This window comes from Anolis carolinensis, unplaced genomic scaffold, assembly GCF_035594765.1.
Source record: "Anolis carolinensis isolate JA03-04 unplaced genomic scaffold, rAnoCar3.1.pri scaffold_11, whole genome shotgun sequence".
Classification (NCBI taxonomy): Eukaryota; Metazoa; Chordata; class Lepidosauria; order Squamata; family Dactyloidae; genus Anolis; species Anolis carolinensis.
The window spans coordinates 9,465,575-9,488,143 of record NW_026943822.1 but is presented as its reverse complement, the minus strand read 5'-3'; the positions used below and the strand labels follow the sequence as shown (position 1 = coordinate 9,488,143).

The following is a 22,569-nucleotide window of genomic DNA, read 5'->3' as shown; positions in this document are numbered from 1 at the left end:
GGTACCTTGGGCACTGAGCGTTTTCTTCGGCTCACCCACTTCTATTTGCAGCATCCACATCGATGTCATGAGAGCCATCCAAACAAAAACCAAAACAAAAAGAGAGACAAAAAGGATCCAGATTGTTAGTGTCTTCAGACGAATGTCTAAGAAGAGTTCATGCCCTGATGTCATAGTCCAATCAAAATAAAATCTGTTCCTGGGGTTATTTGGGGCACTGGTTGAGAAAATTGCATTCGATATACTCCCATCAACTCTAGTTTCTTAGATATGGTAATTGTGATTTTTGATGGGTGAGCAGATGGCAGCTGGTAGATGCCATTTGTTCTGTATCTCAAAAACTAGAGTTGATAGGGGGAAACTGGTGCCATTTTTTGGAATCATCAGGTTAAAAATAAACAGAAACAGGGCTAAGATTTAAGGCACCAAAGTGTGTCTTGACCAGTGATAATTAGTTTGGGTCCAAAGCATTGCTTTGCTTTGTTAGTATCTTACGTGGAAGCAAAATGATCTCTGTAGAAATGTTCTAGATCAGTGGTTCTCAACCTGGAGTCCCCAGATGGTTTTGGCCTACAACTCCCAGAAATCCCAGCCAGTTTACCAGCTGTTAGGATTTCTGGGAGTTGAAGGTCAAAAACATCTGGGGACCTCAAGTTGAGGACCACTGTTCTAGATCCTCCAGGCATCTCTATACCATACCTCCCCTAGATGTTACCATAATGTTGTTTTGAAGGACCTAACAAATGTCCATAGAGGATATCTTTTTAGGAATCTCTAAGTTCTTCAATACTACTCTATGGTATGTTGGTACCAGAAGTGAGTTAATGTAATAATGGTCAGCTGAATTTGTGATTTTGTGTAATGGGAATGTGTCTCCTATGGATATGAGGAACTCATTTCATTTTTTTAAAATCCATAAATGATATTAGAGTCAGATCAAGGGGTTCTGGGGCCAGAAGATTGGATTACTTAACCCTGTATTCTCAGTGAATAGCTCTCCGAGGTTATGTTGTACCTCACCTCAAACCATATGGAGATGCAGATAATAAATATCATCATCATCATCATCATCATCATCATTATTCAAGTACAAATCATCCTCATATGGAGACGCTGGGGACTGAACCTGGCATTCTGAATGTCAAACACGGTATCCACCATTATGCTACCATGCTTTGTTTAACTCTAGTAATACATGAGGAATGTGTGGCACTTACCTAATCTTCCATTGAGGGCTATCAAGCCTTCCCACAACCATCCCAGAGGCAAACGGTTTGGCAAGAGAATGAAAAAGACCCATTTCCTGGGCCTACTTACATTTCTTTTAATATCTCCCTGCTTCACAGCAAGCTTCAGATCCAACACTATCACTCCCATGTCATCCTCCAAGCTATTTGGATCTTCCAGTTTGAGGACCTTCTCAGAAGTCCTGGAAGAAAGAAGAAAAGGAGGTGGAAAAGAACAAGGTATGAAACCTGAAGTAGAGACAGGAAGAAAGTTTTGTTGGAAAACTACAGATTAAACAACTATTGTTATTCTTCAAGATGTCTCCAGGAATGGCTAGACCCTCCAACCTGAAGGTGACAATACAAACACAATGGAAGGCCTAGAGATTCCTCGAGAGAACATCTGAATGAAATCCACAAATCATCAAGTCTACAAAAGTCAAACCAACAAATCTGGAGGGTTGCATCTAATTCAGTAAATCGAGTTTAGTGGTGAATTTAGTTTGAACTAGATCCATCGCTTTGCCCACACAGAGACCACAATCCACTACTGGTTAGTTGGGGCTTGATTTCCAGGGTACAAAATGATTTCGGCCAGCCTTGCAAAAGAAACTCAAATAGTAGATATGTTGCAGTTCTAATATAAGTAAATGGTATACAGTCTTGACATGTTTTGGGTGTACCTGTTGAGCTCCAGTTCACCCAGAGTTAGAACTGCTGCACCCATAAAGTCAGATGAAGTTAAGTCTCGGTCATATACCTGAGGGAAGAAAAGCAGAGACTTGTAACATCCAAAAACAATTTCTGCATGTTCTTCACTTAGTTCTGTTTACAATCTTTTCCTAGGAGAAAAGGGGGTTTCTTGCTGAGGGAACAATGTTCTGTTTACAAGAAATCCATTTGTTTTTATCCATGGTATATTTGCTCTGCAAGGGATGGAGACATTGAATACCAGTGGGAAAATGTGACAACTTTCACTGGTTTATTATTCTTCCCAATGGGGGTCCCCGACTGTCTGGAAGCCCATTTTCATCCTGTTTTTCAGTTAACGATAATGAACATTTTTCCATCCCTACCACACTGAAGGAGCCCCCAGTGGTGCAGCAGATTAAACCACTGAGCTGCTAAACTTGCTGACCAAAAGGTTGGCAGTTCAAATCCAGGGAGCAGGGTGAGCTCCCATTGTTAGCCCCAGCTTCTGCCAACCTAGCAATTCAAAAGCATGCAATTGTAGATGAATAGGTACTCTCCAGTGGGGAGGTAATAGCGCTCCATGTAGTCATGTCAGCCACATGACATTGGAGGTGTCTATGGACAATGCCAGCTCTTCTGCTTAGAAATGGAGATGAGCACCAACCCCCAGATTTGGACACAACTAGACTTAATGTCAGGGGAAAACCTTTACCTTTACCTTTTACCATACAGAATAGTATACTGTATTGGATCATGACTGCCCTTCTTCTTTTTTCCTGAACTAATGTTGATAGTCTATGGCTATATTAAAAGGACACTAAGAAAAGCAATATGCTAACTTTATGAGGGTAAAAGAATATGTACATTTTGTGCAAAGTTCTAGTGTTCAAGTGTAACCCATGGTAGATAAAGTTGTTTGCTTTGCACTTGCGATGCTGGTCTTTCAGTAGAAAACTTATTAAACTTGGAAAGTCGCTCTCAATAACAACTCTCCTTCCAACCCACCCATCTTCCCCCCAAAATAATGGTAAGAATTCATGAAATTAACTCTTTAACCCTGCAAAACCAACATTTTAATTTTTTTTTAAAATCTCAATTTCGGTAATGTTTGCCATCAGTTTACCTTCACGCGGAGTTTCTGATCGAGGGTTTGGATGGGAAGCACAACTGTTTCATCCCACACAGGATTCAGGTTCTTATAGACAACCTTGCTTTTATAGAGGGTCTTGCCGTTCATCTTAAATTTCACGTATGGATCACTTGTACCTTAGGATAAGAAAGAATTGTTCAAAGAATGAGAAAAAGCTAGGCCTACCAGCATGTTAAATGAATTTTTAAAAGTGTATATGATGGTTGAGGGTTAGGGTTGGGAGGAGAAAACTTGAATTTATTTGTTTGTGCAGATGAAGAAAAGTTTAAAATCTGATCTCAAAGTGAAATCCTACTGATCTCAATGGAGCTCACTTCTGAGTAGATGCTTGAAAATCAATAATAATAGTAATAATAATAATAATAATAATAATAATAATAATAATAATCAAAAATCAGCTGATGACCCAAAATGCAGACTGTGCAAGGAAACAAACGAAACCATTAATCATATCCTCAGCTGCTGTAAGAAAATCGCACAGACAGACTACAAACAGAGGCACAACTATGTGGCCCAAATGATTCATTGGAACTTATGCCTCAAGTACCACCTCCCAGCAGGAAAGAACTGGTGGGATCACAAACCTGCAAAAGTATTGGAAAATGAGCACGCAAAGATACTGTGGGACATCCGAATCCAGACTGACAAAGTTCTGGAACACAACACACCAGACATCACAGTTGTGGATAAGAAAAAGGTTTGGATTATTGATGTTGCCATCCCAGGTGACAGTCGCATTGAGGAAAAACAACAGGAAAAACTCAGCTGCTATCAGGACCTCAAGATTGAACTTCAAAGACTCTGGCAGAAACCAGTGTAGGTGGTCCCGGTGGTGATCGGCACATTGGATGCCATGCCAAAAGATCTCAGCCGGCATTTGGAAACAATAGACATTGACAAAATTACAATCTGCCAACTGCAAAAGGCCACCCTACTGGGATCTGCGTGCATCATCTGAAAATACATCACAGAATCCTAGACACTTGGGAAGTGTTCGACTTGTGATTTTGTGATACAAAATCCAGCATATCTATCTTGTTTGCTGTGTCATACAACGTTGTTGTGTCAATAATAATAATAATAATAATAATAATAATTTTATGTACGTATTACCCTCCTCTCCTTACAGTTCGTAAAAGCATGAAGATAAGGAGAACAAGGGCAGAAGTTGCCCTTACAAGATGCAAAGCATTTTCCAAATCTCCCCGTGTCATCCTTCCTTCTTTTCCCATGTCAGCCAAGGAGATGTTTCCATAGATCAACTCATTCAAAAAGTGATCTCCATTTATTGAAAATGCAGGCTATGAATGAAATAAAGCAAGCAGCACTAATATTATGCATTTCCATTGAAGGGCAAAGCTATCCAGATAAATACCATGCAGGAAGTATTTCCAATAACCTTCAGAAAATGAGCTTTAAAAAAAAATAACAATAATAATGTGTGGGGACACTTGGAAATGAGATGAGTGAGAGTGATTTGTGGTATTCCCTTTTGTTAATTTCTCTTGAAACGTTCAATCCCCCCAAAAAAGAAAGAAGACAGAAGGCATAAGAGAAAAGAGACAGCTTTTATCTTCCTGATAAGCAGTGTCTATTGGCAATTTTTAAAAAAGAAAGGCCTTCCACTATTAACTACATGAAAGAGGCAATATCAAGACGAGACAAGAAAAGTAACTGGCGGAATGAAAAACATGAATAGGGCAGTGGAGGCAGGTGGTCCAAATGCACCGCTCATCTGTTTCTTCCATGGAACAAGAGCCCTTCAACAAAGCGCATCATTGAAACAATGCGGTTTCAGGCTTTTGCAATATTAATCCAAAAATAGCCTCCTCCTCCTCCTTCTACATAGAGAAAAATCTCCATGGGGATATTCTGCGTTTCTTGCATCAACGTTGAAATGTTACAATTACTGGGATGAGAAAGAAAAGAAACCTTCCCTTTCTGTAAAACATTGTTGTCCATGCAAAGCAAGCTTTTTTTAAAAAAAGAAGAAGAATGCAAAAAGTGTGGATGTGCATTTGAGGGGGGCAGTTGGCTAGGACGGGGAAGGCGAACTATAATGAAAGAGTCTTTTAATTAAATGAGATTGCCTCCCTGGGATCAGGACTTCATGCTTGTCAGCTTAGTCTCAAAATAAACATCTCAGAACCAGGGCCTCGGCGGTGTCACTTACGGAGGCAAAGCACACTGGGTAATCCCTAGGTATCTTGACAGCTACATAATGTTCAAACTGTTTCACGGGTGAACGGCGGCACTTGCGTGAAAGAAAATATTAATGTCTGGAATTAATCGGAGGGAAAAGAGAAGGAGGGGGACGAGGGTTTGACAAAGCCAAAACGAGGGGAAGAAGTGTCAAGTTAGGAGAACGTTAATTGTGAGGGGCTAAATAATTGAGAGGTGTGTTTGCGGGTTGGAAGGGGAGGGAGAAACGAGAGAAGAGCAACAAATGGCAAAAGCAAGGAAGTGTGGTCTTCTCCGTGCACTCAACCTCAAAGAAAACAGGGAGAGATATATATATATATATATATATATATATATATATATATATATATTCTGTCTCACTGTCAAGAAAGTAACGTCTCAACTAGGCGAGGAGGAGGAAGGGGGAGCCGAGCGGCACAAAGAAAAGGCAAGGCGGGGAGCCGGCTGCAGAAGAACACAACCGAGAGAATACACAAATGACAGCCCTTCAGTGTCAGCCAACAGATGGGCTTTAACCTTAATATCAGCCGCTTGGCAAACACCGAGCATTTCTTTAAACAGAGTCTGTTGCTGAGATTCTGCTCAGGAACCCGTCAGCTTCTGATTTGCGGAAAACAAAAAAACAAGAAGCAGGCCATGCTATCTCCCATTCTCAACTTTGAACAGATTTAAGAGGTGGGCTTGGAGGGAGGTATCCTACGCGTCTTCTGCAAAAACATGTTTTACAATTGCAAGGGGGTTCAACTAAACTTGCCCTTTCCCTAAATTTATCCGTCTCCTAAACAAAAATGTTCACATTTCAATTTGGGGCGCCGTCAAGATTTGTTCAACTTCCTTACTTCCTAACATGAGGGTAAGTGATTCTATCCATCCAGTCATTGTTTTGTGCCTCAAATTCCATGAAGACATTAGTTTGTACATTCAAAATAGCAGTATACAAAATTCAGTACACACACACCAGCTAATGGCATGATGGGAAGAAGTAAAATAAGATCACGATAAGTTGAATTATTGTGTATCAAAAAGCAGAATTGTTTATTATTATTATTGTATGACACAGCAAACAAGATAGATATGCTGGATTTCATTTGACAAAATCACAAGTCGAACACTTTCCAAGTGTCTAGGACTGTATGATGTATTTTCGGATGATGCACACAGATCCCAGTAGGGTGGCCTTTTGCAGCTGGCAGATCGTAATTTTGTCTATGTCTATTGTTTCCAAAGCTGAGATCTTTTGGCACGGCACCTAGTGTACCCATCACCACCGGGACCACCTGCACTGGTTTCTGCCAGAGTCTTTGAAGTTCAATCTTGAGGTCCTGATAGCGGCTGTGTTTTTCCTGTTTTTCGTCAATGCGAATTATTATTATTATTATTATTATTATTATTATTATTATTATTATTATTATTATTATTATTCCCTACTTTATCTCTCCCAAAGGAGACTCAAATCAGCTTAAAATATCCCAGTTAAAAACCATTATAAAAATAATTATAACAATATATAACAAAGATGGCTGGTCATTCCCATATCAGTGGGGCTATGAATCTAGGCTTTAGGCTAGGAATGGGAATTTTGGTCCTACAGAACCTTTTATGAACTTGCTGACTGAAAGGTCAGTGGTTCAAATCTGGGGAGCGGGATGAGGTCCCACTGTTAGCCCCAGCTTCTGCAAACACAGAAGTTCGAAAACATGCAAATGTGAATAGATCAATGGGTACTGCTCCGGTGGGAAAGTAATGGCGCTCCATGTAGTCATGCCGGCCACATGACCCTGGAGATGCCTATGGACAATGCTGGCTCTTCAGCTTAGAAATGGAGATGAGCACCAACCCTCAGAGTTGGACATGACTAGGCTTAATGTCAGGGGAAAACCTTTACTTTACCTTACGAGAACCTTTGAGGTTCTCCAACCTCACTTGCTTCAATTAGTTTTATATTTTCAATAAGAAGTACCCTGCTTTAATTAGATGCAAGCCACCTTGGGTTCTATACTGGGATAAAGGTGGAGTACAAACAAAATAAATAAACACATAAATAATGATAAATGCTAATTTCCACTGGAAGTTGTTTAGGATTCAGGAAAAGGAATTGCCACTGTGCAAGAAAACAGGACATTTCCAATATGAATCCTGCTGCTGCCACACATTTATTTATTTATTTATTTAATACATTTATATCCCACCCTTCTCACCCCAAAGAGGACTCAGAGAGGCTTACAAATTAAATTTATATACAATATTATATTATTAGCATAGCACAATACTGGCAATAAATTACTATATTGTACTATATCAATATATTTTAATATTATTATTAGTATTACATGTAATATATAATATATAATTAATATTATTATATTGTATTATTAGTATTATATTGTATGACAAAATAATATTATTAATATTATATGCATATACAATATATTATACTATTATATATTATTGTAAATTATATTATATATATGTATATAGGTATATATGTATACATGTATGTGTGTATATATACATACATATATATATATATATATATATATATATATATATATATATATATACATATACACATACATATATATATAATTAGCATAGCATATAATATACTAGATAGCCTTTGGGAAGGTCTTGTTCTTCCTGATGACGTAGAGGGGATTCTTGGGTCTGTGAGGGCGACCACTTGTGCTCTGGATCCTTGTCCTTCTTGGCTGGTTAAGCTGGCCAAAGATGGGTTGTTGGATTGGTTTGTGGCTATTATAAATGCCTCCTTGGGTCAGGGGTCAGTTCCATCCTGCTTTAAGCAGGCGGTAGTAAAACCGTTACTAAAAAAGACCTCCTTAGACCCATCTGTATGTAACAACTACAGACCAATTTCCAACCTCCCATTTTTGGGCAAGGTTCTGGAGCAGGTGGTTGCCACGCAGCTCCAGGAGTTCCTCGATGACACTGATTTTCTGGACCGCTCACAGTCTGCCTTCAGGCCTGGGCACAGTACCGAGACGGCTTTGGTCGCCTTGGTGGATGACCTCCGCAGGCAACTGGACAGGGGGAGTGTGACCCTGCTGGTTCTCTTGGACATCTCAGCGGCTTTCGATACCATCGACCATGGTATCCTTCTGGGGAGGCTCTCCGGGATGGGGCTTGGTGGCACTGTTCTGCAGTGGCTCCAGTCCTTCCTGGAGGGCCGTTCCCAGATGGTGAAGCTGGGGGACACTTGCTCGGACCCCTGGCCTTTGACCTGTGGGGTCCCGCAAGGGTCTATTTTATCCCCCATGCTTTTCAACATCTACATGAAACCGCTGGGAGAGGTCATCCGGAGTTTTGGAGGGTGTTGCCATCTCTACGCAGATGACACGCAAATCCACTACTCGTTTCCATCTGACTCCAAGGAAGCCCCTCGGATGCTGAACCAGTGCCTGGCCGCTGTGGCAGACTGGATGAGGAGGAACAAACTGAGGATCAATCCTGACAAGACAGAGGCCCTCCTGGTCAGTCGCACGTTGGATCGGGGTATTGGGTGGCAACCTGTGCTGGACGGGGTTGCACTCCCCCTGAAATCACAGGTCCGCAGTTTGGGGGTCCTCCTGGACTCAGCGCTGACGCTTGAGGCGCAGGTGTCGGCGGTGGCCGGGAGGGACTTCACACAACTCAAACTTGTGCACCAACTGTGACCATACCTCGTGAAGTCTGACTTGACCACGGTGGTGCATGCCTTAGTTACCTCTAGACTGGACTACTGTAATGCACTCTACGTGGGGCTTCCCTTGAAGACGGCCCGGAAACTACAATTGGTCCAGCGCTCGGCTGCCAGATTAATAACGGGGGCGAGTTACAGGGAGAGATCTACTCCCCTGTTCAAGGAGCTCCACTGGCTGCCTTTTATTTTCCGGTCCCAATTCAAGGTGTATACCATCACATATAAAGCCCTAAACGGTTTGGGACCCACCTACCTTCATGACCGTATCTCCTATCATAAGCCTACCCGATCCCTTCGCTCATCAGGGGAAGCTTTCCTGTCCCCACTCCCGATATCCCAGACCCGCCTTGTGGGAACAAGGGAGAGGGCCTTTTCTGCTGTGGCCCCCCGATTGTGGAATTCTCTGCCCGCTGAGATTAGGCAAGCCCCCACACTAGCAGCCTTCAAGAAAGACTTGAAAACATGGCTCTTTCGCTGTGCTTTTGGAGAGTAACCATTTTATATTTCTTTTCCGTTGCTCCCTCTAATATCTATCCTCCAGAATACCCCACTTCCTTATGACCCTGTTTGCTGTGGTTTTTATTTTATGTCTTTCTCACCCCGAGTTTTAACTTAATGTTCATGTGGTCTGCCCTTGTTTTCATTGTCTCCTTGTTTTATTTTGTAATGGATATTATTATTTATTGCATTACTTATTGTATTGTGATGTGCTGTTCTTGTTTACATTGTATTGTTTTGGGCATGGCCCCATGTAAGCCGCCCCGAGTCCCCGTTGGAGAGATGGTGGCGGGGTATAAATAAAGTATTATTATTATTATTATTATTATTATTATTATTATTATTATTAAGGTCAAAGGCAGTACATAGGGAGATAAAGTTAACTTTTCCAAGGCTGCTGTAATTATTAGATAATGTATGCAAAACACTTGGAAAGTGACTAGCTAGCATCATGGATGCATCAAGTGTTTTCCTTGATTTCATTTGAAAAAGTGATCAGTGCTTTGCATATCCTGCCGCAAACAGCAATGAAAGATTCAAGAACGTAACGTGTTACTATTACAAGAAAGAAAGGCTTGAAATGCCTGTCTCACCCTTTTCCTCGGGCGTCTTGGAATACATTTAGGGCTGATTATTTGGCAAGGAAAGGCATTCTGGCATCACAATGCACCAGTCACAAGTTGCAATGGGAATCAGTCAAAGCAGGAGGAAAAGCACAGCCAACCATCTTTCACTCTGGATAAAAATGCTAGCCAAAGTGAGTTTAAATGGTTACTGCTGCCCTCTAGCAGCTCAAAAGCGAACAGGAAGGACACTTTCTTACTGCTTCTGGATTTTTTTCCCAACGTACAATTTTGGTGAAAAGAAGGAATCTCAGGATGAGAGCACTGCCTTGAACATTGTGTGTCAGCACTTCACATTTATGGGTTGAATGTTTGCAGATTTGGTTGTTCGTAGATTTGAATAATAAGGTAAAGGTAAAGGTTTCCCCTGTCGTTAAGTCCAGTCGTTTCCAACTCTGGGGGTTGGTGCTCATCTCCATTTCTAAGCTGAAGAGCCAGCGTTGTCCGTAGACACCTCCAAGGTCATGTGGCCGGCATGACTGGATGGAGCGCCATTACCTTCCCGCTGGAGCGGTACCTATTGATCTACTCACATTGGCATGTTTTCAAACTGCTAGGTTGGCAGAAGCTGGAGCTAACAGAGGGCTCACTCCGCTCCCGGGATTTGAACCTGGGACCTTTCGGTCTGCAAGTTCTAACACACTGAGCCACCGGAGGCTCCTCTGGATTTGAATAATATATTTTGAATAATATATTTTCTTTAGCGCAGTGCAAAAATTGTGCAATGGATTTTGGAACGGCTTTAGACCTTGCCTTTGGATGATGTGTCTCATATTGGAATGTATTTTCATTATGTTTTATGTCTGTTTTAATTTTTATAGTTCTATTTCATTTCTGTGTTTTATGCCTAAGGCACTGTATAAGTGCCATTTGTAAGCCACCTTGAGTCCCCCTCGGGGTAGAGAAAGGCGGGATATAAATATGGTAAATAAATAAATGAGTAAACGTCCAGTGAGATATTTAATACAATTGCTTATTTTAATTTAGTGTATAATGCTTAGTATCCCAGCCAAAGGGCCCCTGGTGCTGCAGTGTGTTAAAGCGCTGAGCTGCTGAATTTGCGGACCAAAAGGTCCCAGGTTCAAATCCCGGGAGTGGAAGGAGCACCCGCTGTTAGCCCCAGCTCCTGCCCACCTAGCAGTTCGAAAACATGCAAATGTGAGTAGATCAATAGGCTCTGGCGGGAAGGTAACGGCGCTCCATGCAGTCATGCTGGCCACATGACTTTGGAGGTGTCTACGGACAATGCCGGCTTAGAAATGGAGATGAGCACCAACCCCCAGAGTCGGTCATGACTGGACTTAATGTCAGGGGAAACCTTTACCTTTACCTTTACTATCCCAGCCAGGCGATCCCAACTGGATGGCCTCCCATGAGGGGGACTCAAGGCAGTTTACAAGAATGGGGCAAACCAAGAATGAACAACTTGCAAGTCCCTAAACAGACTCAAAGGTAGAGTGGACAAATTAAAAGACAACCTGGCAAAATGGCACTACCTGGAGGAATCATCCACCTTGTGTGACTGTGGAACAGAACAAACAACTCTTCCTCTGTACACGAGGCAGGACATTGTGGGCATATGTATGCTTGCCCTCAATGTCCTGCCTCGTGTACAGAGGAAGAGTTGTTTAAAGCTATGGACAATGCAGTCACTGTTTCCCCACTTTTGGTCTAAAATGATTTAGCTTCTTGTGATCCCTTCATCTCATCAGTTTTAAACTTATTCATTATGCAATGCTTTTGACACAATATAAATGTAGTCTTCTTTGTTTAGATTTTAATGGTTTTCCTTTTATATAGGCACTAGCTGTGCCCGGCCACGCGTTGCTGTGGTGAAGTATGGTGTTATGGGAAATAAAGTATTGAGGAATTGGTGGTAGTTAAGGTAAAGGGTAAAGGTTGTCCCCTGACCTTAAGTGCAGTGGTGTCTACTCTGGGGGTTGGTGGTCATCTCCATTTCTAAGCCGAAGAGCCATCGTTGTCTGTAGACTCCTCCAAGGTCATGTGGCATGACTGCATGGAGCGCCGTTACCTTCCCGCTGGAGCAGTACCTATTCATCTACTCTCATTTGCATGTTTTTGAACTTTAGGGTTGGTAGAAGCTGGGGCTAACAGTGGGGGCTTCTTCGCTCTTCCAATTCAAACCTGCAGCCTTTCGGTCCAGAAGTTCTGCAGCTCAGCACTTTAACACGCTGCACCATTAGGGGATATTATTTTCTAAAGCTTGTGAATATACAATATTTCTGATTTTTTTGTCTTTTGGAGGCAAGTATGAATGCTGCAATTAGGCAAAATGATTAGTATGTAATGGCATTGCAGCTTTAAAGCCTGGCTGCTTCCTCCCTGAGTGAATTTTTTGTTAGGAGGTATTAGCTGGCCCTGATTGTTTCCTGTCTGGAATTCCCTTGTTTTCAGAGTGGTGTTCTTTGCGATATTTTATGTGCTCTAAACAATTATTCCTCTCCCTCTAATTACGACTTTGTTTTTCTTTTTGTTGTATCAACCTAGAGGCGTGGATGATGGGTTGTGTTGTCAAATTTCGAGGTTGGGGGGCCTGTAGTTTTGTTGTTTTGTGGGTCGCCGTGATGCCATTACTCATTTATATATATAGATTGAATGTTTGCCTGTTGTGCTGGAAACTGCCCTAAATCCCCACGCGGAGATAGGGCGGGATACAAATAAAGTTTATTTTATTATTTATATTACCATGGAGTCGGTCTGGAAAACCTAGGGATTCTGAGGTGAAAAATAATACAGTAGAGTCTCACTTAACCAAGCTAAACCGGCCAGCAGAAGCTTGGATAAGCAAATATCTTGGATAATAAGGAGGGATTAAGGAAAAGCCTATTAAACATCAAACTGGGTTATGATTTTACAAATTAAGCACCAAAACATCATGTTATACAACAAATTTGATAGAAAAAGTAGTTCAATGCACAGTAATGTTATGTTGTTATTACTGTATTTACGAATTTATCACCAGAATATCACGATATATTGAAAACATTGACTACAAAAATGGCTTGGATAATCCAGAGGTTTGGATAAGCGAGGCTTGGATAAGTGAGACTCTACTGTATTTCAATTCAGTTTTTTCATGTTTGCAGGGATCCTGCACCCCTGATACCTGCAAAAGTGGAGCGCCTCCTATAGATACATATACATTAATCATCCATTAGATGTGTATGTATTAGGTTTCAGTTTTAGTGTTCCAATCTTGACATCATTCTCTGTTGGTTTGCCTTTCATTTTAAGCCCAAGAAGCTTTGGGCACTCAGGTAGCACTCCTTTGAGAGACTGCTTGAGATCCAATACTGTGTCTTCTTCTGACAAGGTGGTTATTGAAAATTCCTGTCCACCCCATTTTATAATAAGAGACACAGCCATATTTGTAACATATGTTCAAAATAAACCTTTAATTTGGGGGTGGATGCAGTAAAGCTCAAGACTTGGATGTTTGGCTGTGCATTTAAGTATATCAGATCTAATTTGCCAAATAGTCACTGTTGAATGTTTTTATGTTGAATGCTTTTATATTGTGGAATGATATTTTAACTTGTAAGTCGCTCGGAGCACTCTGGTGGAGAGCGACTAATTAAGAAATAAAGTGAAGTGAAGTGAAGTAAATGTTCAGCCTAGTAGCCTTTGGTCCCCGCGAACGACTGTCCTGGGAAGCAGAAGACACAAGCGAAGCGGGGTGGACCGGAAGCACTTGTTGAAGTGCCCGGATGTCTAGATGTGTATGTGTACTTTTAAAAAGTATTGCATTGTCTACATTTCACAAATTACATAGTGTGTCCATTTCTATTTTTAGCAAGAACCCACACCCCAAAATATAGGATGGGGGAGGATTGATACAGTCTATAACAAAGCTTTCCATCCCTCAAACAGGGGTTTATAATGATCTAAATTACACCTCTTACATTGAGCAGCTCCTGGCAGCCAGATATTATAAAGAGAACCCCTATACATGGCATTCAGACAAAATGCACTTTCAACCATTCTCATATTCTGCAACATTTAGAATATCCACAAGAGGGCACTTCTAAAATAGCATATATATTTCTTTGGCAAGACGGAAAGTTCAGGAGGGTTTTTTAGAGGGGGAAGGGGACTTTAAGGCTATTACATAATAAAGGCAAAACACAATTAGTAGAATTAAACTTTCCAGCTTGTATCTGGAAGTTATTTTCTCAACAAAATAGTATTTTGGTACTGAGAACTTAAAATTATTAAGATGGGGAAAATATGCAAATATACTTCCAAAATGGGCTAAATAAACATGTTTTTCAAACATTGAGAAACTCTAATGGGAAGAATCCTGGATGGATATGATTTTTTTTCCACTTCAGGACTTATTCGCCATAAAATTCCCATGATATGCATAAAACCAGGGCCCCTGGTGGCACAGTGTGTTAAAGCGCTGAGCTGCTGAACTTGTGGACCGAAAGATCCCAGGTTCAAATCCCGGGAGTGGAATGAGCGCCCGCTGTTAGCCCCAGCTCCTGCCAACCTAGCAGTTCGAAAACATGCAAATGTGAGTAGATCAATAGGTACTGCTCCGGTGGGAAGGTAATGGCGCTCCATGCAGTCATGCCATCCGCATGACCTGGAGATGTCTATGGACAACGCCGGCTTTTCGGCTTAGAAATGGAGATGAGCATCAACCTCCAGAGTCAGACATGACTGGACCTAACGTCAGGGGAAACCTTTACCTTTACCTTTACCTTTTACTATGCATAAAAAAGCATTTTCTGTGTAGAAAATACATTGTTACTATCATTATATTTATTATAATGTAATTATAATAATGTATTTTCTGCCAATTATTTCTTTACATTTTTTTGCCCAAAAATGGTTTCTTCCACTGAAAAACACTATTTTCCATGCAAAGTGACTATGTGTGAATTTTCTGCAAAGAATTGTGAATAGCTCCATACCTCACAACCTCTGAGGATGCCTGCCATAGATGTGGGCGAAATGTCGGGAGGGAATACTTCTGGAATATGGCCACACAGCCCGAAAGACATACAACAACCCAATTGTGAATAGACTACAAATGCTGTGTGGTTTCATATGACATAGCTATAAGAAAATTGTTAAGATTAGTTATTGCTATTTTCAGGATGCTCAGGAAGACTGGGAATGGCAACACAAAATTCACAAAAATGCAAAGCCTGGAGGACATCTGTATACCCATTTATGCATCATTCCAAGTCATGAAGATTTAATCAGTTCACTACATGATGCAAATGCAATGTTCACAAAGCCTGAGTCTGAGCTATGAAATGGCCCTCTTGCCATATAATCACACACTCCCTGAAGGGAGGACAAGAAATCGTAATACACTTAGAGCAAGACACTGACTTACCACAGCGATCCCTGATGACTAGATTCCTGCCTTCTTTTAGATGTATCGTTAACAGATATGCAAATGAACTGGGCAATTTACTCACGCAATCACTTCCTTCCTCAAGTGCCTGTGAAAATTTTCAAGAAAGAGCATTAACATTCATCAGTTTCACTTTCCATAAAGAATGATGCATCAGACGTAGATTGTACTGTAGCACGTAGGGATCCACCACATGAAATTCGGAGCTACGTGCATTTATATCCTTTTAAAACAGCAACCAAACTATGGTTTCTATCATAAAAGAGAATCTTGGGATTCATCATGGAGAAGCTTGATATTCCTCAAGTCCTTCCTCCACCAAGTGCTTCTACATTGTTTATTGTTGTGTGCCTTCAAATCATTTCTGAGATATGGCAACCATAATGTGAACCAATTACAGTAGAGTCTCACTTATCCAACATAAACGGGCCAGCAGAACGTTGGATAAGTGAATATGTTGGATAATAAGGAAGTATTAAGGAAAAGCTTATTAAACATCAAATTAGGTTATGATTTTAAAAATTAAGCACCAAAACATCATGTTATACAACAAATTTGACAGAAAAAGTAGTTCAATATGCAGTAATGCTATGTAGTAATCACTGTATTTACGAATTTAGCACCAAAATATCACGATGTTTTGAAAACATTGACTACAAAAATGTGTTGGATAATCCAGAACGTTGGATAAGTGAGACTCTACTGTATGTGGTTTTCCTTAGTAAGGTTTGTTATCAGGAAGTTTGTTCTTTTCTTCCTCTGAGACTAGAATGGTGTAACTTGCCGAAGTTCACTGAGTGGTTTTCCATGGCTCAAAGGAGATTTGAACCCTGGTCTCTTATAATCTCAGTCCAATGATTGAGTTTCTACACCAAGTTGGTTCTCCAAAGTCTTTTTGTTATCTCCTCCATATTATGGTGGAGTTCTCTCGGTAAGGTTAATTCCAAGCAAGCTTGCTGTCCCTTCTTCTGAGATTGAAAGGCTCTATCAGGACTTATATTATAACTAGCTGTGCCCGGCCACGCATTGCTGTGGCGAAGTATGGTGGTATGGGAAATAAAGTATTGAGGAATTGGTGGTAGTTAAGGTAAAGGATAAAGGTTTTACCTTACATTAAGTCCATTATAAATGGGTTATATAGCTGAGTGGTAAGGCCTTGAGTCTACACTGCCATATAATCCAGTTAAAATCAGATAATCTGTATTTTATAGGCAGTGTGGAAGAGGCCTAAGTGAGGCCTACCTCTGCCTGTCCCCTGGGCTGAGTGGGTTGCTAGGAGGCCAAGTGGGTGGAGCTTAGCCTTATAACTGGTAGCAATTGGATAAAAACAATTATTCATTTCCCTCTAATTAGGACTTTATTTTTCTTTTCTTTTTGTTGTATGAACGTAGAGGCATGGATGAGGGATTGTGCTGCCAAGTTTAGTGTTTCTGGGATGTGTAGTTTTGTTGTTTTGTCCTAGGCCGAAATTTCATTACCCTTTTATATATATAGATAATAATCTCTCAGTATTAATTCTCACTAACAAATTATCAAGTTTACAGAGAAACAGCAGTATTGCTTTTGAAACTACTGATGTCATTATTATTCCAAAAAACATTGTTATATATATTTTTGATGTTTCCTGAAACAGGTTGGTTTCAGTGAACATTAGTTTCCCTTGGGTCTCTTTTTTAGAGAGATATAGCAGAATACAAATAAATAAAAATAATAATAATGTAATTATGTTGCTTGACATCAGTTGTTTTCAGCCAAAGCATTTAATGGAGCTTCTTCAAATAATATGATGATTTGGTTATCTTACATCAGTTATTTTCTATAGCACTAGGGATATAAATCTGTTCTCATTTCATTCTCATTCAAGAACAAAATAATTCAGAAAACCATCTATCTCCACGCGCACCGCAATTTGGTGAGCTTAGGAAGCTTTTTCCATATAGTTATGCTTTTAAAAAACTTTTTGAGACCTGTTTGTGAAAATTTCATGCGTGCAAACATTGGCTTTCTGCAGAAAAATGGTGAAATGTTCTTGTGTAAACAGAATTTTTGCAAAATGCCACAAAATGTGAAACATTTCACAGTGAACAGTTCCTGACTGTAAGATATCTCAATGTCTTTTTTGTTAAACATGCTTTCTTGTTAAGGCATAAGATTTTGCGAGAGCCAAATCTGACGGAACAAACAAGAAAATCCAGCTGCAGAAAAGACCAGCCTGTCCTCTGAAATCTATTCTTTTAGCTCTAATCCTACCATGTGCATACAAGCTCCAATAGCAAATCCCACAAAGCAATTGTTGCCACAAACAAAACGCTCTCAGGAAGCTGCACCCAATATTTTCAGCTCATGACCATACTTGATCTGTACTCTGCAATTCACTCCCTATATAAAAAAAATTAAACTACTTACACACTGGCCATCAAATCCCTGTGAGGAATACGATGAGTCAAGGTTGGAGCCACTGTAAGAATGCTGTCAAAAACAAGCAGAAGTTTATCAAAGGGAAGTTGTATTATTTTACTATCATATTGTACTGTTATTGCTCAATATTAAGTGTACATACAAAGTCAGAGGAAGGCTAAGGAAAGAAACAATGGGTTATCTTGACTGACTTGAGAGAATTTGTCAGATAGGATGCCAGTGATCATGGATGGAAAGCTGGCATACAATTACATAACTAAATTCTGCTGGTGTCCCATGTTCATATCTTCATAAGACTGAAATACAGGAAGCTGCTTCTTCTTCGATCAATGTTCCTTCTTAAGTTAGTGTTATTTGTTCATCTAAGTCAGTGGTTCTCAACCTGGGGTCCCCAGATGTTTTGACCTACAACTGCCAGAAATCCCAGACAGTTTACCAGTTGTTAGGATTTCTGGGAGTTGAAGGCCAAAAACATCTGTGGACCCCAGGTTGAGAACCACTGATCTAAGTCAACAACACTAAGTCCTCAATACTTCCAAAATGTTCAGACCAACCTTGTTCTGACCTCCAAAGAAAGATGTCATCCAAGAGGACCCCTTTAGCTTTTAAACAGGTTGTAAGTTCTATTTGTAAGTAGCCCTAGTGGCGAAGTGTGTTAGAGCACTGAGTTACTGAATTTGCAGACCCAAAGGTCCCAGGTTCAAATCCTGGGAGCGGATTGAGCGCCCACTGTTGCTCCAGCTTCTGCCAACTTTGCAGTTTGAAAACATGCCAATGTGAGTAGATCAATAGGTACCGCTCCGGCAGGAAGGTAATGGCGCTCCATGCAGTCATACCAGCCACATGACCTTGGAGCTGTCTATGGACAACGCCGGCTCTTCGGCTTAGAAATGGAGATGAGCACCAACCCCAAGAGTCAGACATGACTGGACTTAACGTCAGAGGAAACCTTTACCTTTACCTAAGTTCTATTTGTACTGTTTCACAATATAAGTGTGCATATATGAGAATTGGACACTTGGGGATGGGGGTATTTTTCCATTTTTGATAGCCCATGCAGACCTCATTGGAGCTCTGAGAGATGCCCACAAACACTTCCAGAGGGGAATTTGAGCATGATTAAATGTTGCCATGAATACATAGTGAATCCATGGGTAGGGGTACTGTGTTTTATTTTGTTTCTACCACAAGCTCATATTGCACTGACTATGCTGTGCTCCTCTTGATATAGATGCCAAATATTCCTACAAAGCCGTGTCCCTCCAGAAGCTGAATGACTCTAGTTCCCATCATCCCTGTCCACTGGCCATGCTTTTATGCAAGTGAGTGGACTCCAAGTGCTAAACACTCTAGAGGGCACTGAGTTACCTGCCTCACTTGATTATATTTTTCAATCTTGCATCATTTACTGTGAAGTAGTGATTATATTTGCTAAGAGATAAGTCTCGCTTTGTTTGGTGGAATGTGTTCCTATGAAACACAGGAAAAGCATGGTAGCCTTAATCTCAGTTGTTTGTTTAACACTTAAAATTAAGCCAAACAGAGTTTCAACTGGAGGTGCCCAAAAGGCTATGTCAATACTGTTTCCCCTGAATAGCGCAACTAAGGAAAAGTAATAATAAAACATCAGGCTATAACTAGCACTGTGATTAAAGAAATTTACTTCCAGTCAAACTACAACTTCCATGACTCCATAACATTCCGCTATAACAGTTAAAGTGGCATCAAGCTGCATTCATTTACACAGTTTGACATTTTTTAAATTATTATTGTTGTTGGAGTTCCTCCAAATACAGCCATGTGCTGGAGTGAATTAATCTAAGGACGGATCAATCTGAGGCCCATCAAGTAAACTGAAAAATGATGGATTTTTTTTCCATGTCAGAAGTTTCTTGAGAAACTGCAAATGACTTCTGGTGTGAGAGAATTGGCCGTCTGCAAGGACATTAACCAGGGGACGCCCTGATGATAAAACAAGTTTCACGCTATACAATACTAGCATTATAGGTAAAAGTAAAGGTTTCCCCTGACGTTAAGTCCAGTCACGTCCGACTCTGGGGGTTGGTGCTCATTTCCATTTCTAAGCCGAAGAGCCGGCATTGTCCATAGACACCTCCATAGACACTGCATGGAGCGTCGTTACCTTCCTGCCGGAGAGGTACCTATTGATCTACGCACATTTGCATGTTTTCAAACTGCTAGGTTGGCAGGAGCTGGGGCTGACAGCGGGTGCTCATTCCGCTCCCGGGATTTGAACCTTGGAGCTTTTGGTCTGCAAGTTCAGCAGCTAGAATTATAATCCCATTTTAACTGCCATCATTGCTGTACCCACCCAATATAACCTTAGGATTTGTTTATCTGGTGAAGATTTGTTCAACCCAATAAGCATTACCTCAAGAGCATCTTCTGCAAGGTCACTGCTAAAACTACTTCTTTGTAGCAGATCAAAAAAATCATCACTGGAATTCCGCTTGGCTTCTGAACTTTGGATGCAGATGACCGGTTTCCCTGTGTCGTTCTCCCCTCTTTCCAAATGTGCCATCTCCTTTTGGCCCCCTTCCCATTCCTCTCCAGTTTGTTTCAAGGAAGAGTCATTTGTGTTATGGAGGAACACTTCTGTTGCAGAAAAGTCACTTGGAAAGTAAGTGGACAGGGCTTTGGAACGGGAATAACTTGTTTCTTCTTCAATAACAGTTTCTACATTCAGCATGTCGGGCACCGAAGAACTAAGTCGCCGGTCTAAGGGGTGCCTCTGCCTTCTCTCCACCACCTTGGTTGTGGTCTTCTTAGTCCTTCTGATATTCAGATTTTGTAATAATGGCTTTGTCCTTTGCTTGAATGATCCCCAAACAGAAACAGAAGGCTTCTCCAGATCCATAGTCAACTCGAGCTTGCAACAGCACCGCAATATCCCAGATCTTAAACCTTTTCACCAAATCCTAAAGTAATGAAGGAGAGGTGTACAGGAGAAAAAAACAGGTTAGTTACAATGTTGCAAAAGAAACATAGATTTGGAACATCTCTGAGAAATGCACAAATAGATTTTCATTCAAAACAGGTAGTGTTACTCATGTGTCCCAGTGTCAACAACAAACACAGTCCCAAAGGGGAGCTTTACTGTTATTAGGAAGGAAATTGAGTCTTTTATCCTACACATCTTGTGAAGGTAAAAATAGCCCAGGGGTGAACTAGTTTGGTTTCCTCCAAGGCAGAACATGATGGGAATTCCCAAATGCTGTAAAATGATTCACCTCAAATGGAGGCTAGCCATGCTGCTGCGGGTGGAAAAAGTCTCCCCTGGAGCACATTCGTATTCAGGGAGAGCCAGTGGGCTGTTGGCTGAGCGGTGCTGAGTTTATCACTTGTTACAGGCTCTTGCCTGAGGCTACGGCCAAGTGACCCTTGTGAGCAATATCCACCAACACGACAAGTCTCCCTTTGGGTCCATTTGAGAAGGGACTGAAAGGGCACACTTAAAATAGCACGTGGTCACGTTGGGATCAAGGAAACTTCCCTTGCCATTTGCATCAATTCACAGAGCAAACTGGAAACCATGATTTCTTTAAGAGCATTAGCAACTGCCTAGCAACAGAAGGCAAAAGGAAGATAAAGAGGGTGTTTCCTTTCCCATTTGCAGCAAGGGCATGCATGTTTTAATGAAGGATACAACACAAACCTTCTATTCATTCAACAGTTGCCATCTTATAACCACGAGACAATCTACATTAAAAGTCCCACTGACATCGGCACAGTCTAAGGTCCTTGTTATGCAACTGTCCATTCTTCCTCTGGGAAAACCAAATGGGTGAAGACTATCCTCAAAAGAGGGTCATACCTTGAGTAACTTTTTTAAAAGTTCAAACTAAAACCCAGAGTACTGCACTAACAAGGAAGCCACCAATGTAAACAGAAGGCCTGCAAGGTTAGCAAAATCTTCCCAACACATTTATCCAGTCTTATAGGGATACAGATCAAATGGCACATATATCTCAAGTTCAGCAAATGTAGGCACCAAAAGGTCTGCTCCAACAAACAGGATGCATCTCACCTGCTCTTTCTCATGCCTATGGACTTCATTTGGCAAAATGCTTATGTTAGTCCAGAGTACTAACCCCGAGGAGGAGCTGCCTGTTTTTTTCTCTGTGAGAATCACTACCCCAACTTGGAGTTATTCCTATCCAAAATATGTTGGGAGTTAATAGATTTCAAAGACTATGGCAATGGAGTTCACACATGGCATTTGGACTTTACCTTTCCCAGCTCGGCTCTAGTGGAGTTAACTGGGTTGTTGTGAGTCTTTCAGGCTGTATGGCCATGTTCCAGAAGTTTTCTCTCCATATGTTTTGCCCACATCTGTGGCAGGCATCCTGCCGCAGATGTCGGCGAAACGTCAGGAGAGAAAACTTCCGGAACATGGCCATACAGCCCAAAAACCTCATAGCAACCTACTGAAAATACTTCTGACAAATAAGCATTGGACTTGGGATGTTGTGTGGTTTCCAGGCTGTATGGCCATGTTCCAGCAGTATTTTGCCCTAACGTTTCAACTGCATTTGTGTCTGGCATCCTTAGCATGGAAACCACACAACACCCCAGTGATTCCGGCCATGAAAGCCGTCGACAATACATTGAATATTGGACCATTTGGCACAATATGCATCTATGCTGTA

General features: G+C 41.1%; 1 protein-coding gene across 2 annotated transcripts in view; it reads right to left on the bottom strand.

Moving 5' to 3' along the window:
• Positions 1-22,569, bottom strand: part of mctp2 (multiple C2 and transmembrane domain containing 2) — a 118,708-nt gene that overhangs the window by 85,972 nt on the left and 10,167 nt on the right. The window contains exons 2-8 of one of the 2 annotated variants that reach the window (XM_008118852.3): positions 20,292-20,838; positions 17,888-17,950; positions 15,461-15,569; positions 3,043-3,185; positions 1,910-1,986; positions 1,318-1,429; positions 6-41 (exon numbers count right to left, since the gene is read on the bottom strand). In XM_008118852.3, the coding sequence (XP_008117059.2) occupies positions 6-41; positions 1,318-1,429; positions 1,910-1,986; positions 3,043-3,185; positions 15,461-15,569; positions 17,888-17,950; positions 20,292-20,777 (1,026 nt within the window). In that variant the 5' untranslated portion in view covers positions 20,778-20,838. Of the gene's footprint in view, positions 1-5; positions 42-1,317; positions 1,430-1,909; positions 1,987-3,042; positions 3,186-15,460; positions 15,570-17,887; positions 17,951-20,291; positions 20,839-22,569 lie in introns of those variants that run through there. The other variant, XM_062962984.1, reaches the window with a different exon arrangement.